Genomic DNA, 14,915 nt, shown 5'->3' on the forward strand with positions numbered 1-14,915 from the left:
ACTGGATGGGAGTGACGCCGTGGAGGGCCTTCCAGGCCGAGTCTCCCTGACTGTACAGCTGCTGGTTCTACCTGGCTGGTCGTCTTTGACCTCAGGCCCCTGTTTGGGTGTGTTTTCAGCGCTCTTCTCCTCCTTGATTTCCTCCTCGGCGGTTTTTCCCTCCGTCGGGACGGGGGCGGATTGGGCGTCGGCCATTTCGTTCCTCTCCTCTTCTTTCGAGTCGCCCTCTACATTGTCCTTGGATTTACCAGGAGAGCCCTGTGGGGACACTTCTGTCCCGGCACGAGGCGGCTGAGGACAGAAATAGCACGGCTTACGGTTAAGTAAGATTGCGGCAACGAAATTGCGCAATGTCTTCTTTCACGAGAATCCCAACGCATATCACAAATGCTATTCATACCGACAGAAGCATAGGAATGTAGTGTGAACACGATGAAGTTGAGATGAAACTGTATTGTTCCCCGAGGGAAAGTCACAATGGCAAACAAACAACCCACAAGAGGACGCGACAACAACAGTTATCACAGCATAGGACAGTAACCGCTAATTTAAGCAACCCCTTCTCACTGCTTATGGTACCTGATTATACCTTGTTGTACGTGACTTGGTGTGCAACATCTGGAGCCTCTCACCTCCCCAGAGTCTGCGCTCTTTCTGCTCTCTCCCTCCTCTTTTTCACCCTCAGGTGGGATATCCTCTTTCTCTACCTCCTTTCCGTTCTTCTCTGGCTTCTCCGCAGGTGACGGGGTGGCTAAACACACACGCACGCGCGCGCGCACACACACACACACGAATTATAGTCATTAATATCAGTCAGAACCAGACTGCCCTCTGCTGGAAATGCGGGTATAAACCGTATGTCTGTAACACATTGTATGTGTCCAGCGACATGTGTGGATGTGTGTATTTACATGTGTGTGTGTGTGTGTTTGTGTGTAGCCACCTGGTTTGGAGGTGCAGGGGGTGTTGTTGCAGCTGGGTTCGGGGGTGGGGGTGGCGGTCTTTATGGCGGGGGAAGAGGCCCTGGAAGACTTGGAGTCCACGACCACCTCGGGCTTCAGCTCCGGAAGGCTCCAGCGGCCGTTGATGTGCTCAAACTCCTGGATCTGAGGACAGGGGAGAGAAACACCACTCAACCTAAACACTGGACATGTGACTGTGTACTTTCCTATAGGGGAATCCTGTTCCGTTCAAAATGTTCGATTTGTCATTCCAATACAGTTCTTCACTCAAATCCCCTCTCCTGCTGGAAGCTCATGGACCCTGTGTGGCCCCCTCACCTTCTTCTTGACCAGGGACATGACCCCTATGCGGGTGAGGACAGGCTGGCGACACAGGCCCTCCCGGGGCACGCCGTCGGCGAACGTCTCTGACCCGTCGGCCACCGGCTCGCACAGGTGACGCATGAACAGAGAAACGTACGCCCTGAGAGGAGGAGAGATGGGGAGGGGGGGGGAAGAACACGGAGAGCAGAATGAAGGAGAGACGACAACGACGACAGTTTCGCTCCTGAGGCGCGTCAACGGGCCGGCTGGGTGCCGCGGCGTCATAGCGACGTCTCAGCAAGGTCTTGGCAACGGTCACTTACTTGAACTCCTTCTCACTCTTGCCCCTCAGGTCTCGTACCAGCCACTGGCAGGAGAAGGCGTCCTGAGCGGGCATGCCCCAACGCATCACTGCATTCAGGAAGGCTTTCCGCTGGCGTGTGTTGAAGCCCAACACCTATGTACAGGGTGGCAATGGACACACTGTGTACGTTCATACATATGCCATAGAAATGGGGAGATACCTCTGAATAATGAGTGGAGGAGTTAGAGGAGGAGAACTGGGGGGGGGGGGTTCCCACCTCGAGGTTGCCTCCCACTCTGGCCAGTAGAGGGGGCAGTGGCTTGTCCCTTTCGTTCCTCATCTGACGACGAGACTGCCTACGACCTACAGAGAGAGAGAGAGAGAGAGAGAGAGAGAGAGAGAGAGAGAGAGAGAGAGAGAGAGAGAGAGAGAGAGAGAGAGAGAGAGAGAGACAGAGAGAGAGACAGAGAGAGAGACAGAGAGAGAGACAGAGAGAGAGACAGAGAGATGGAGAGAGCAAGCGACAGAGAGAAACAGACAGAGAAAGAGACAGAGAGAGAGAGGGAGATGGAGAGAGAGATGGAGAGAGCAAGAGACAGAGAGAAACAGAGAGAGAAAGAGACAGAGGGAGAGGATAGAGACAAACATGGAGAGAGGTAGAGACAGAGAGAGAGAAGATAAACAGAGAGAGAAAAAGAGCAAGAGAGATGGCTAGGTGAGAGGTGTTCCAAGTCTATCCAATTACCCAGCCATTATGTCTGTGAATATCGTCATGATTCAGACATAATCATTCATTGCATTATGTTCCTACAGCCTCATAGCTACCTTCTGGCCTCTCGTCGAAGTCTTCGTCCTCCTCCTCGGAGCCCACTGAATACTCGGACTGGTTATCTGAAATATCAGCATGCCACTCTGAAACAGCACATGGTGTTCTGTCAATAGGCTAGGCCCATTCACCATGTCTACATTAGCAGTACCATACATTTACAAAGGCAAACCTAACCATTAGAATACATAGACATTCAACGAACCACAACCCTAGCCTGAAACAGTTGCAGTAAATTGGCAGTGCGGCGTAGGACTTTTTAACGTTGTTAAGACTATAAATAAGGACTGCTAAAAATAAAGGTGCGAATCAGATAATCATGCAGCTGCATCATAAAAAGAAACACGATACAGCGCCGTAAAGTTCATAAGGTAATTAAAATGCAATCCAACATCCATCTTCAGACATCTTCACACAAGTGAGTAAATCAACCCCGACCCCCCCCCACCCCCCGCCCCCCAACGTGTCCGGAACAACCCCCCGCGGACAAACGTCGGGACGCATTCACATTCACGGCATCCTCTTCCAGAACATTCTGGGGGAGTTCCTGTGGGCCCCTCGGCCTGTACCTTGGTCCTCCTGGGCGGCGTCGTTGTAGTTGACAGGCTTGCGGTTCCTCTTGCCCTTGCCCAGCTTGCTGGCCAGGTCCTCCTGCTGCTGCTCGTAGTGGTGCCTCAGCAGCTTCTCCCAGTAGTCCGGGTCCACGTTCTCCTCCTGCTTGATGATCTCCCGCTCGATCTCCTCGATCTGGACATACAGGGGGGTCATCAGAGATTGGTTTCTTTTCACGTCGTGTTTAATGGGACACACCTGTATTTGTTCACTCAAGTCGTCTGAAGTATTTTATTCTTTACTTTCTTCTTACTTAATTCATACCGATTTACGAGAAAGGAGTTGGAGAGAGGGACGAGCATGGAACGGTAAAAATAGGCCTGCAGTACAAAACGTGAGATTTTCAACCGTTTTTTTCAGAAAACTCCCTCTTCCCACACCATGATTCCCTTTCAGTCTCCCTCGCTCCCTCTCTTCCTCCCCCTCCTCCTCGTCTCTCACCTTGTCCTCTTCCCCCACCATGATTCCCTTTCAGTCTCCCCTCGCTCCCTCTCTTCCTCCCCCTCCTCCTCGTCTCTCACCTTGTCCTCCTCCCGCACCATGTACTGGGCCACCTTGAAGGAGCTCAGGTACTCGTTCATGTTCTGCATGTCCGTGTCGTCCGTGGCGTCCTGGCTGCGGTCCAGCAGCCGCTCGATGGCGCCGCTGTCGTAGTGGATCACGCTGCCCTCGTCGTCCCTGCTGTCTCCCACTGGACGCCGCGCGGGGCAACAGAAACAGGAAGAGAGAGGGACGTGAACGGAAGGCTCTGGATCAACGATGAATCCCTCGTATACGTCTAAGTTTGGCTTATCTCACTGTCTGGAAATGATGAGTGAGCCAATTATTGAGAGGGTTGCCATGGGAAAAGATACATTCATAAACACGTTACAATTGTAAGATGTCATTTTTATATGTTCTGAAATGTTCACTGACTGAAGGTTGTGGAAGCTCCTTTCTTTCCACGTTTCAACGAACTGCCTCCAGAACCTTAGATAAAGATTGTTGTGGGTGAGAGACCTTTTGTGTACACACCATAAGTGCAGCAATCCCTAAAAGGACAAACTCAAAAAGAACACAGCAGAATCGTAGCCCCCCCCCCCCCCCCCCCCAATGTCAAAGGTAACCCTCCCCCTTCCTCCTCCTCCTCCCTCACCTTCGATCTCGTCTTTGAAGAGCTCCTCAGTGCCGAACTTGAGGATGTCGTCCAGCTCCTGCTTGGTCATGGAGCCGGCCTTGGAGCCCAGGCCTGGCCTCACCACCAGGTGGGTCAGCATCATCTTCCTCTTGGCCACCTGGGTGATCCTCTCCTCCACACTGGCGCGCGTCACAAAGCGGTAGATCATCACCTTGTTGGCCTGGCCGATGCGGTGGGCTCGACTGAACGCCTGGGAGCAAAGGGAGGCGAAGGAAAAGAAACATTGTGGTATTATATAAATTATATATATAAATATAAAACAAACATTATGGTAGCGAGATGTTCTGCAAGGAGATGAGTGGCCACTCATTGAATGACCACTGTTTTAACCCTGTTTATTGGTTTTTAATATATTTTCTAACACAACGCTGTGTCGACTCAGTTGTGACTGATCCATACAATGGAACTGCTACAAGATCGACAAAGATCACACTGACAGACAGCCTCTGTGTCAGTGTACCTGGATGTCATTGTGGGGGTTCCAGTCAGAGTCGAAGATGATGACGGTGTCGGCTGTGGCCAGGTTGATGCCCAGACCACCGGCCCTGGTGGAGAGCAGGAAGCAGAACTGACACGCTCCAGGGGCTGAGAGAGAGAGAGAGAGAGAGACAGAGAGAGAGAGAGAGAGAGAGAGAGAGAGAGAGAGAGAGAGAGAGAGAGAGAGAGACAGAGAGAGAGACAAAGGTAAAGAGTGAGACAGAGAGAGACAGAGAGAGAGAGAGAGAGAGAGAGAGAGAGAGAGAGAGAGAGAGAGAGAGTGAGAGACAGAGAGACAGAGAGACAGAGAGAGAGACAAAGGTAAAGAGTGAGACAGAGAGAGAGAGAGAGAGAGAGAGAGAGAGAGAGAGAGAGAGAGAGAGAGAGAGAGAGAGAGAGAGAGAGACAGAGAGAGATACAGAAACAGAGAGACAGAGGTAGAGAGTGAGAGAGAGACAGGAGACAACGTGACAGAAACAGAAGGAGACAGATAAAGGAAAGAGAGACAGAAGGAGAGAGAGAGAAACAAAGCTTACATGTAAATGTGACTGTCTGTTGTGTAATAGTTTGTATGTTATGTCATACCCGTGAACCATAGATAATATTTAGCAACTCTGAACTTTGAACAACTTCTTGGAACCACTACTCGAAAACAATTCTCTGAGGCCAATCCCCCAATAACAAACGTTGTTTTCAGACGTCACATAAATAGTGCAGCAAGAAACACAGAGTTGAGCTCACCGTTGAACCTGTCTATGGCTTCCTGTCTGAGGGCCCCTGTGACGCCTCCGTCTATCCTCTCATACTTATAACCTTCAAAGTCCAGGAAGTCCTCCAGCAGGTCCAACATCTTCGTCATCTACGGCCAGGAACACGAGGCGGCGACAGAGAGGGAGAGGGAGAGAAGGAGAGGTATTATGTGCGCGCGAGAGAGAGAGAAGCAGGCTAGACTCCCATATTCATGTCATATCTGCTAAGCCTCCGTGGGCATACTGAGCATTGTCCTCACGAACGATGGGGCCTATTTAAGGTATATCCTGGTATGTGCTTTGGCTTCAAAGATGTCACCAATAGTATGTGTATTCCCTGTGTATCCCGTACATACTGTGTGTGTGTGTGTGTGTGTGTACCTGAGAGAAGACGAGGACACGATGGCCCTGGTCCTTCAGCTTCCTCAGCATGTTTTGCAGCAGCATCAGTTTCCCAGAAGCCTTGGTGAGGCCCCCTCCCTCGTACGCCCCGCTCGCCGTCTTAGGCGCTTCCTGCACAGCAGCACAACAACACGCCCGTCACACGGCCGCCCCGCGTCACGGGGAAACGCACGGCATGCACGTGCGCTCCAAATGAAATGCTTTCCGTGCTTATTCGACTTGCAGCTCTTTGGAACAGAAATATAAACACGTTTACAGAGTCACTGACGATACAAAACCCGGGTTCATAGGGGGAAAAAATGATTGCTCGTGTTTTTTTACAAAACCTATTTTCACAAAGCCTACGTTCACCACAAGATGTCACTTGACTGCCATTTAGAGGCAGTTGCGGAAATGTTGGCAGCGATATCGTTGGGTAGACTAATTGTATAGACAAACTGTCTTGTCAGGAGGATGAGGGAATGGCTAAATGGGTTGGTAGGAGAAAGAGGGTGCAAGAGAAGAGAGCCGGTTCACAAATACGGATTGAAGGTGTGTGTTTTCAAGGCCTGAATCAAATGTCTGGCCTTGCTCGTCTCACCATGGAGGCCACAGGGAAGAGGTAGGGGTGGTTGCAGCACTTCTTGAGGTCCATCATGATGTTGAGAAGAGACACTTGGTTCCCTCCTCCTTTAGAGTTGAGAGCCTCAAAGTTCCTCGTCAGAATCAACTTGTAGTATTTCCTAACCGAGCAGAGATATCAATGAGTCAATCCATGGACGTTTCGTTTTTTGATGGCACGTTTAAAAACACAACACAAGTTGACCAGAGGGCTTTACGGTCCCAACGTTTCAAAACACCCATCCACATATACAATCAAAGATAAACTCATCATTATTCAGTGCATCCATGCATCTAAGGACAATTAGAAGGAACAGGGGAGAATGTTTGAAACACTCAATTGCGTCTAAGGATCTAATATGTAGCAGGAAGCTATTCAAGAGGAAGATGGATTTTCCACATGAAGAGAGCTTGTTGCTTATTGGACTTCTTTTATTATCTCCTCCATCCATCCATCCATCCATCCATTCATCTACCCTTCCCATCAACCATTCACCTTGCAAAAAAAGTGCATGCATGCACTTTTCCCCCCCATCACATCTCACTCCCCCCCCACAGTCTATCCACCTGTCCAGCCCCTCCCCCTCCTTACTTCTGCATGGGGCTGAGCTCCACTCGTACGATCAGCTCCGTCTTGGCCGGCATGTTCTTGAACACGTCCGCCTTCAGCCTCCTCAGCATGTGAGGCCCCAGCAGGTCGTGGAGCTTCTTGATCTGGTCCTCCTTGGAGATGTCCGCAAACTCCTCCAGGAAGCCCTCCAGGTTGCTGCGGGGGAACGGGGAGGGTCAGGGGGTTAGGGGTCTCCGTGTGTGTGCTTTGTTCCGAGTGGGTTGCCAACTCGAGTGTGCTGGGCCGGGATGGCGGGTGCTCACTTGAAGCGGTTGGGAGTGAGGAAGTTGAGCAGGTGGAACAGTTCCTCCAGGTTGTTCTGCAGTGGGGTTCCTGTCAGCAGCAGCTTGTGGTCAATCTTGTAGTCGTTCAGACGCCTGAAAAACTGACACGGGAGAGGAGGACGCGGCTGTAGAATCCAACTGGGATCACGTGCGCTCACACACAAACACACCCATCCATCCATCCACACGCGCACAGACAGGCATGTCCTACCTTGGACTGGTTGTTCTTGAGGCGGTGGGCCTCGTCCACAACCAGGCAGGCCCAGTCTATAGACTTGAGAGATGTCTGGTCTATAGTAACCAGCTCATAGGACGTCAGCAGAACATGGAACTTGATAGGAGCGTCTCTCTGGGGAACAGAAGAGAGAGGAAGAGGGGGGGAGAGAAAGGAAGTGAGGGAGACCGAAAGAGAGAGAAGAAAAGAGAGAGAATTCATTTTCATTCGTTCAATCGTTTTTTTAAGACAATTGATTAGACACATCCAAATAGCAAATTCCTCTTTTCTTGTCACCTCTTTTATCTTCCCTTCAACCCCTCCCACTCCTTCACCAACTTCTCTCCCTCACCCTCAGCTTGAAAGCCTTCTTCCCTCCCTTGACTGCCATGTCGTCGAAGGAGAACTCGTTCTCGCGGATGACCGCCCTGCTGTCTTTGTCCCCGGTGTAGGTGAGCACGTAGAAGTCCGGAGCCCACATCTCAAACTCTCGCTCCCAGTTGATGATGGTGGAGAGGGGAGCGCTGACCAGGAATGGGCCCTTAGTGTGGCCCTGGAGGGGGAAGGACCAGTGCTCTTTAGTGACAGAATGAGAAGGCAAACTAGAGTTTGCCACAACTAGAGTTGATCGATAAAAGTTATTTCAATTGTGAAATGAATTTATTCAATGGGATTCTACATTTACATTCATTCAACTGGCAGGTGCTTTAGTCCAGAGCGCTGTGCAAATAATGTGTATAAACAGCGGCAGTTTCAACAGGGATTAAGAAATTCTAAACTAGACGTGAAAACATACACTTGTAGGAGTACATACTTTCTTAATCTGTACGTACACAGATACCCAGACACAAGCAGACACCCTCCCCTTCACTCTCTAGACACACAAAGACTCCCACCCACCCACGTACACACACACACACACACACACCCACCCACACACACACACCCACACCCACACCCACACCCACCCACACAGCCATACCTCTTTAAAGAGGGAGTAGAGGAAGACGATGGTCTGGATGGTCTTGCCCAGGCCCATCTCGTCGGCCAGGATGGTGTCGGTGCCCTGAGCCCAGGAGAACCTCAGCCAGTTGAGCCCCTCCAGCTGGTACAGGTGCAGCGTGCCCCCCGTCACCGACACAAACTCCGGCTGCTCCTCGTACTTGATCGTGGGCTGTTAGGCCGGGGAGGGGACGATGGCGACAATGGGGCGGTCATAAAAGAAGGAGGAGGAAGAGAGCATGGGGGAACAACGGTTCACGCGGATGTCGCCGACACGGAGGACAAACAAGACGGTTGTTGATTTGGAAACTTTGACATTGCAAACTTTGCACATCCTTGGGGAACGCCAGGTTTGAGCTCATGAACTCACGTCGTTGACGGGGGAGCCGGGAGCCTCTTCGCTCTCCTCCGTCCTCACGTTCCTCATCCTCCTGGGCTTGTCTGGGTCCTCCTTCATCACCTGATTCCTGTGACGCATGGGAAAGAACTACGTTTCCCATACTGTAGCTGTTGTTTGTAGGAATCCCTCAGTAGCAGCCGTCAAAAAATGGAACCCAAAACTACTGTTCAATGTGGGTGTGTGTGTGTGTGTGTAGTCCATGCAGGGCCTCGGCCTAGTACCTGTGTCTCCAGTAGTTGGCCTTGTGGATGGCAAACTCAGGGATCTCCAGGTCATCTCTCTCCCATGTGCACTGGTCATAGGTCAGATCTCTCCACTTGACCAGGTAGTGGTACACCCCCTTCTTATCCAGACTGGGAGGCACAACAGCGGCGGGCAAGAGAACACGACGGGAAGATGGTCATGGTCCTCATTTGGGATATACATAGACTCAAACACACGCACGATTAAAGAAAGAGTCATTGAAATGCCGACGAAGACGCTTCCGTTGCTCCGTGGTGATTCTTCCGGAGGAATTCATCGATTCAGCTCAGCTGCACGGGCTGTTCAGACACATTGAGCCTTCGAGGAAAGCCGCGAGCACCTGCTGATGCATTCAGCAGCACACGCACACGCGCACGCACACGCGTACGCTCACGCACGTACACACCTGTGGTTGATGATGCGATGGATCATCATCCACTCAGGCTTTATGTAGTATCTGTAGAACCGCTCTTCCAGGGCGGCATACTGGGGGTCTTTCAGCCGTCGCTTCTCGCTCTTCCCCCCGCCCTCCTCGTCCCCGGACCCGTAGTCTAGCGGAGGGGGCTCGTCCATGTCTGTCTTCCTCTGGTAGTTACGGAACATCACCGAGTGGAATATCTCCAACTGAAGCGGGGTCGAGAGAGTGGAGGGGGGGGGGGATGGAGAATGGAGTGGAACAGAGATTCATGTTGTTTAATTTGTAACTTGCTTAACTACACGCTCTTATGGTTCTTCCCTTTGGCACTTATTCTTGGGTTGTTCACAATGTGTGCTTCTTGTTTTGGCTACCCGCAATGCTTTGGGGCTATGATCAGTGACCTATGTAAACTTTGTAAAGCTCTCTCTTGGAATTCGCTTTGGATAAAAGCATCTGCTAAATGGAAGAATGGAAGAGCAGCGTTTGAAAAAAACTAAAATCCTTTATGGACCTGACCCTGTTACACCTCATCCGGGCGTCCCAGGCAATCCATGGGAGATGCAATCCTCCTCTTTTCTACCTGTCCTCCTCTCATTTTCCTCTATCCCTCCCCCCCCCCCCTTCTCTCGGCCTGTCTTACCTGTAGCTCGGTGATCCACGTGCAGTGCCAGTAGGACTGCCCGGCCAGCTTGACGAAAAACTCCCTCTCTGCCCGGCCCTTCATAGGAGGCGGAGGAGGGGCATCGGGCGGGGCGTCGGGGGGTGGGGCCACAGGTATGGGGGGTGGCGGCTCGCCCCATCGCCAGTGAAGGATCTTCTGAACCCGTCCTTTGATGTGGGGGCACTAGGGTGGAGGGGGAACCGTCACAAAGGGCATATGCATTTATAATCCATTTCAATTTTCGGATATGGTCACTATGGGTGACCGCTACCCTTTTTTTTTTAAGACGAAAGAACGGAATGGAAAGAAACGTGCGATGCTGAAAGCCGGCACACGCTGGGCCTAGTCGCCACTGTCGGTGTTCCGCGTAGGAGCTGTGACTCACAGTGCATCGCGGGCACAGCCACTCTCCGTTGGGGATCTCTGGCAGAGGTGGGTTGAGACAGTGGATGTGGTAGGAGGAGGTGCAGGTGTCGCAGCATAACAGCTCCCCTCCGTCCTTGCACACCCGGCAGAACTCCATGTGGTCGTCGTCCTCCTCCTCCTCCTCCACCCCCGCCGGCACCCCCCCGGCCCCCGCCTCTCCCGCTGCCCCGTCCTCCATCTCCTCCTCAAAATCTTCAAACTCCTCGTCCTTGGCTTCCCACTGGATCCCTTCTTTCTCCTGGAGGAAAAGGAGAACATCGTTAGCGACACTCGACACAAATGTGTGAGCAGTTAGGAGGCCCATGTGAACACAATGTCGAATTCAATATTGTGTCGCCAGCACCCGGTTGGAACTGCTTTCCCCAAATAAACCTCCTCATCATCGTCCTCATTGTGAACAGCAGCATCATCGACACCATCACCTCCATCACCGCCATCATCGACGGCATCGTTATCTTGACGACGATCCCCCCCATCGAAGCTCCTGCTGAACTCACACAGTGTGGACAGCTCCACTTGCCCTCCGGAGCCTTCTCCAGCTCGGGTTCCAGACACACCAGGTGGTAGGCCCTGGGGCAGGTGTCACACAGGATGATCTCCCCGCCCTGCTGACACACCTCACAGTAGTCCTGGTGGTCCGTCTCATAGCCGTCCACCTCCTCGTCGCCCATCACTGGGCGGAGGGAGCAAGAGAGATGGACAGAGGGAGGGAGAGAAAGAGGGGGAGATAGATGGACACCGGGAGAGGGAGGGAGAGAGATGGACAGAGGGAGGGAGAGAAAGAGGGGGAGATAGATGGACACCGGGAGAGGGAGGGAGAGAGATGGACAGAGGGAGGGAGAGAAAGAGGGGGAGATAGATGGACACCGGGAGAGGGAGGGAGAGAGATGGACAGAGGGAGGGAGAGAAAGAGGGAGAGATAGATGGACACCGGGAGAGAGATGGACAGAGGGAGGGAGAGAAAGAGGGAGAGATAGATGGACACCGGGAGAGGGAGGGAGAGAGATGGAGTGACAGAGTGACACGTGGTAGCGAGGAGAAAGATAGACGAGAAACGCAAAGAATAGGTGAGTCTAGAATACATCGTGAGAAGAACCGATTATGAATCAAGCTAAACGTCCGAAACTGTCGCGATCGGTGATCTCCGGACACGTTCAAGTGAGTTTTGTTTACTTTTCTTCTTTTTCTTGGCCGGCCGTCCTCTCTTGTTCTTCTTGGGGCGTCCGGAACTATCTGAGCGCACTGATGAGCTGTGGACACTGGAGTCCTCCTGCTCTGACTCCTCCTCATCAACATCCTCACTCTGGGGGCGGGGGGCAAAAAGAGTACATTTGTGCGAGGATAGTCATGTGAGTGAAAAAGAAGGACAGGCTAAGAATGTGTACGCTAGATAGAGGGGGGAAAAAACGATATCCAGTTATACACAATCGGGCAGGAAACCGATTAGGTACACAAAACAATTAAATTGACTCTGACACTTGTCCACGCACCCACATCCTGCATGCTCCCGTGCATCCCACAAAGCCTGTCAGATGATTGTGCTGTTCAGCGTATACACACCATATTGATACTCACTGAGCAGCTCTTCTTCCTCTTGGCGCCTATGGCTCCCAGTTTGATACGGATGGGCGCCATCTTTTTGGCCTTAACAGCAGCGGCCTTCTTTTTGTCCGCAACACGAGGACTCTTACTGCGCTTCTTATAGCCAGGGCCTGGGTGAATAAGAGGGAAGGGGGTTGAGGAAGGATGCAGTGCATGACACAGTTGTGTTGTTCGGTGACAAGGTCAAGGAGAAAGGATTGCGTCACCGTTAGATTTAGCTTGGGGCTAATTCCATTTGGATTCAACCCGCTTCTCCTGCAGCCTTCTTGGTATCCACATCACCTACGCCCTCCACTAACCTTTGCCCTCTTTGGTCTTGGCCTTCCGCAACGGGGGCGGTTGAGGCGGAGGCTCGGGGGAGGCGGCTGCCGCGGAGACCTGCTCGGCGACGGCGATGGCAGCGGCGGCGGCGGCGGCGGCAACAGCGGCCGCGTTGCCCTTGAAGGGGTTGTTGGTGCTGAACTCTCTCCACTTGGCGCCCAAGATTGTCATCATCTTGGACATAGGGATCTTAGGGTTCTTCTTGGCTATCATGGGCCTGGGAGGAGATAGATGGGGGGAAAGGCGTCGGGTATTGAATGGTTCTGTTGTCTGGGATACGATTGTGGTGAAAGTTTGACGATTTAAATGAGGCAAGGCAAATGGAGAATAGTGCAGTTGACATTGTCAATATTTCCCCGCATGCATACGACCACGCTCATTCTATTCTCACACGCGGCAGGGGTTAACCGACTGTCCTAGGTTTGCCCTGACAGTGCGAGAACTTTTTTCGGTTCAGGCAAAGTCCATGACAGTACCTCATGAACTGGCTGAAGGCCTTGTAGTTGGTGAGAGTGTGATAGTCATCCTCTGTGAATGTATGCTCGACATCCTCCAGGCCCCACTCCTGTGCCAGCTGGCCTGAGGTCTTCTGCTCTATTGGCTGGTGTGGGGAAATGACCAAACAGATGTATGAGACTTTTGAGATGTAGGACATGTCAAAAGTAGGGTGACGGGGAAATTGACCAACATTTGTGCTGATGATTTTTGTACCTTTGTGGTTTCCTCATGGCTGCTGTCCCTGTCGCCATCATCTTTCTTCTTCTTCTTGGTTTTCTTTTCCTTCTTTTCTTTGTGTTTCTTCTTCTTCTTCTTCTCGCCAGATCCATAGTTGCTGGCTGCGCTGTCTGAGTTTTCACCATACTCCCCCTCGGAGTCTCTCTCTACATCACTGTCCTAAGGAAGGAAAGAAAAACAGAGGGAAATGGAGAATAAGCCTCGGAAGACCAAGTATGGTAGACATTTTCTGAAACTCAAAAAGCTTCTTTTTTTTTTACGGGCCTACAAAGAATGTGGGAATATTAAACAAGCTTACGATCTTTTTTCGTTTCTTCGCTTTTGCGGTTCTCCCTTCCTTTCCCTTTTCTTTTTTCTTGGTCTCCTTCTTCTTTTTTGGACGTCCTTTCTTCCTGCTAAACGTGTCCTGTTCTGAAGCCTCCCCCTCTTCCTCTGTGAAGACAGGAGTATTGATATTAGCATTGTGAGTGAGGTTAAGACTGAAAGGGTTGTGACTCAAACCGTACTCATAATAATATTCTAAAGCGACGTATACAAGATGACATGATGAGGTAATGACAAGATGAGGTGATGACACCAACATGATTTTTAATAACATTTGTGGCCTATTGCAGATGTAATTGATACCTTTGTTCTGTATTTAATTGACTGAGTTAGTAGGCTCCAAGTCACCATGCTCAAAGTAAATTTAGATAATTTTGCCCTACATAATTTTAATGTGTTTTGAAGGATTCATCATATTTCAATAACTAAGTCACTGGGCATGAGCTGCATTCTCATGTATGCTGCTGGCTTCTTATACAATTAGACCACTGAAAAAACTGTTTAATCTATCAGACAAAAGAACATGACGTTTTACATGTTCGTCGTAGTGATAAAGGTTGTTAGTGTTCCTTCATCATTTAACTAGAACTTTCAGCAGGAAAACACTTTCTAAAAATATAAGTAAGAGACAGACTAGCATAGCCTACAATACAGGCAGATTGAAAGAAACAGAAGCATCAAGGGACAGAGGAAATATCCTCAGCAACAACTATGGCTTGCGGTCGCCATTGTTTCCTAGTTGATCCAATATGTTAGATTTTTTATTCTGTCATGGTTGGTGACACGCAGCGCTAGCCCATGAAGAGCTTTCCTCATATTCCCGTTGATTTCTGCAGCAGAGTGCTGCCAGAGGCGGCAGCAATATGCACTCGGGACTCGGTGATTCTGAGGCCGCAAGCGAGAGACAGTCTGGTGAACTGAACTGACATGACTCCCTCCCACCGTTAATTCCTACACCTGAGTCTCTACTGTTTACGATCTCTACCACCAGAGAAACCGCTGGAGGAGGTCGCAATTGGGTTCGAAGCCGTAGCTGCAAGCGCACTAATTGATTTACGATTGCGCTTGACTCATGACACTGGCGTCGTAGGCTATACAGTCTATTTAGTCATGTTACATTCTAAAGGCCCTAGAGAAGGTCATCGTGTGTATTTAACTGTATTTTCTAGTAGCCTATATTTCCAGTGACATGTATCTGACCTATAACTTTTACACAAAGCTACAGTCTAATGAAATGACCTAAATACGCATAGGTTGTTGTTC

At 50.8% G+C, this 14,915-nt stretch overlaps 1 protein-coding gene across 5 annotated transcripts in view; it reads right to left on the reverse strand.

Moving 5' to 3' along the window:
- Positions 1-14,915, reverse strand: part of chd3 (chromodomain helicase DNA binding protein 3) — a 28,217-nt gene that overhangs the window by 12,099 nt on the left and 1,203 nt on the right. For 3 of the 5 annotated variants that reach the window (XR_014746762.1, XM_084691777.1, XM_084691774.1), the window contains exons 2-33: positions 13,627-13,760; positions 13,305-13,487; positions 13,070-13,194; positions 12,572-12,810; positions 12,231-12,382; positions 11,844-11,973; positions 11,168-11,343; positions 10,630-10,908; positions 10,224-10,427; positions 9,572-9,789; positions 9,144-9,275; positions 8,893-8,989; positions 8,503-8,694; positions 7,873-8,073; positions 7,518-7,655; positions 7,286-7,407; positions 7,005-7,178; positions 6,393-6,534; positions 5,792-5,923; positions 5,403-5,520; positions 4,645-4,769; positions 4,143-4,374; positions 3,923-3,976; positions 3,529-3,698; positions 2,965-3,142; positions 2,395-2,481; positions 1,847-1,932; positions 1,589-1,722; positions 1,281-1,425; positions 944-1,106; positions 633-751; positions 72-291 (exon numbers count right to left, since the gene is read on the reverse strand). Coding sequence is in view for 4 of the 5 variants with exons in the window: in XM_084691777.1 (XP_084547903.1) it covers positions 72-291; positions 633-751; positions 944-1,106; positions 1,281-1,425; positions 1,589-1,722; positions 1,847-1,932; positions 2,395-2,481; positions 2,965-3,142; positions 3,529-3,698; positions 3,923-3,976; positions 4,143-4,374; positions 4,645-4,769; positions 5,403-5,520; positions 5,792-5,923; positions 6,393-6,534; positions 7,005-7,178; positions 7,286-7,407; positions 7,518-7,655; positions 7,873-8,073; positions 8,503-8,694; positions 8,893-8,989; positions 9,144-9,275; positions 9,572-9,789; positions 10,224-10,427; positions 10,630-10,908; positions 11,168-11,343; positions 11,844-11,973; positions 12,231-12,382; positions 12,572-12,810; positions 13,070-13,194; positions 13,305-13,487; positions 13,627-13,760 (5,001 nt within the window). In the remaining variant the exon portion in view is untranslated. The remainder of the gene's footprint in view (positions 1-71; positions 292-632; positions 752-943; positions 1,107-1,280; positions 1,426-1,588; positions 1,723-1,846; positions 1,933-2,394; positions 2,482-2,964; positions 3,143-3,528; positions 3,699-3,922; positions 3,977-4,142; positions 4,375-4,644; positions 4,770-5,402; positions 5,521-5,791; positions 5,924-6,392; positions 6,535-7,004; positions 7,179-7,285; positions 7,408-7,517; positions 7,656-7,872; positions 8,074-8,502; positions 8,695-8,892; positions 8,990-9,143; positions 9,276-9,571; positions 9,790-10,223; positions 10,428-10,629; positions 10,909-11,167; positions 11,344-11,843; positions 11,974-12,230; positions 12,383-12,571; positions 12,811-13,069; positions 13,195-13,304; positions 13,488-13,626; positions 13,761-14,915) is intronic. The other 2 variants (XM_084691775.1, XM_084691776.1) reach the window with 2 other exon arrangements.

Source organism: Hypomesus nipponensis, chromosome 25 (assembly GCF_054491055.1).
Source record: "Hypomesus nipponensis isolate SF chromosome 25, ASM5449105v1, whole genome shotgun sequence".
Lineage (NCBI taxonomy): Eukaryota > Metazoa > Chordata > Actinopteri > Osmeriformes > Osmeridae > Hypomesus > Hypomesus nipponensis.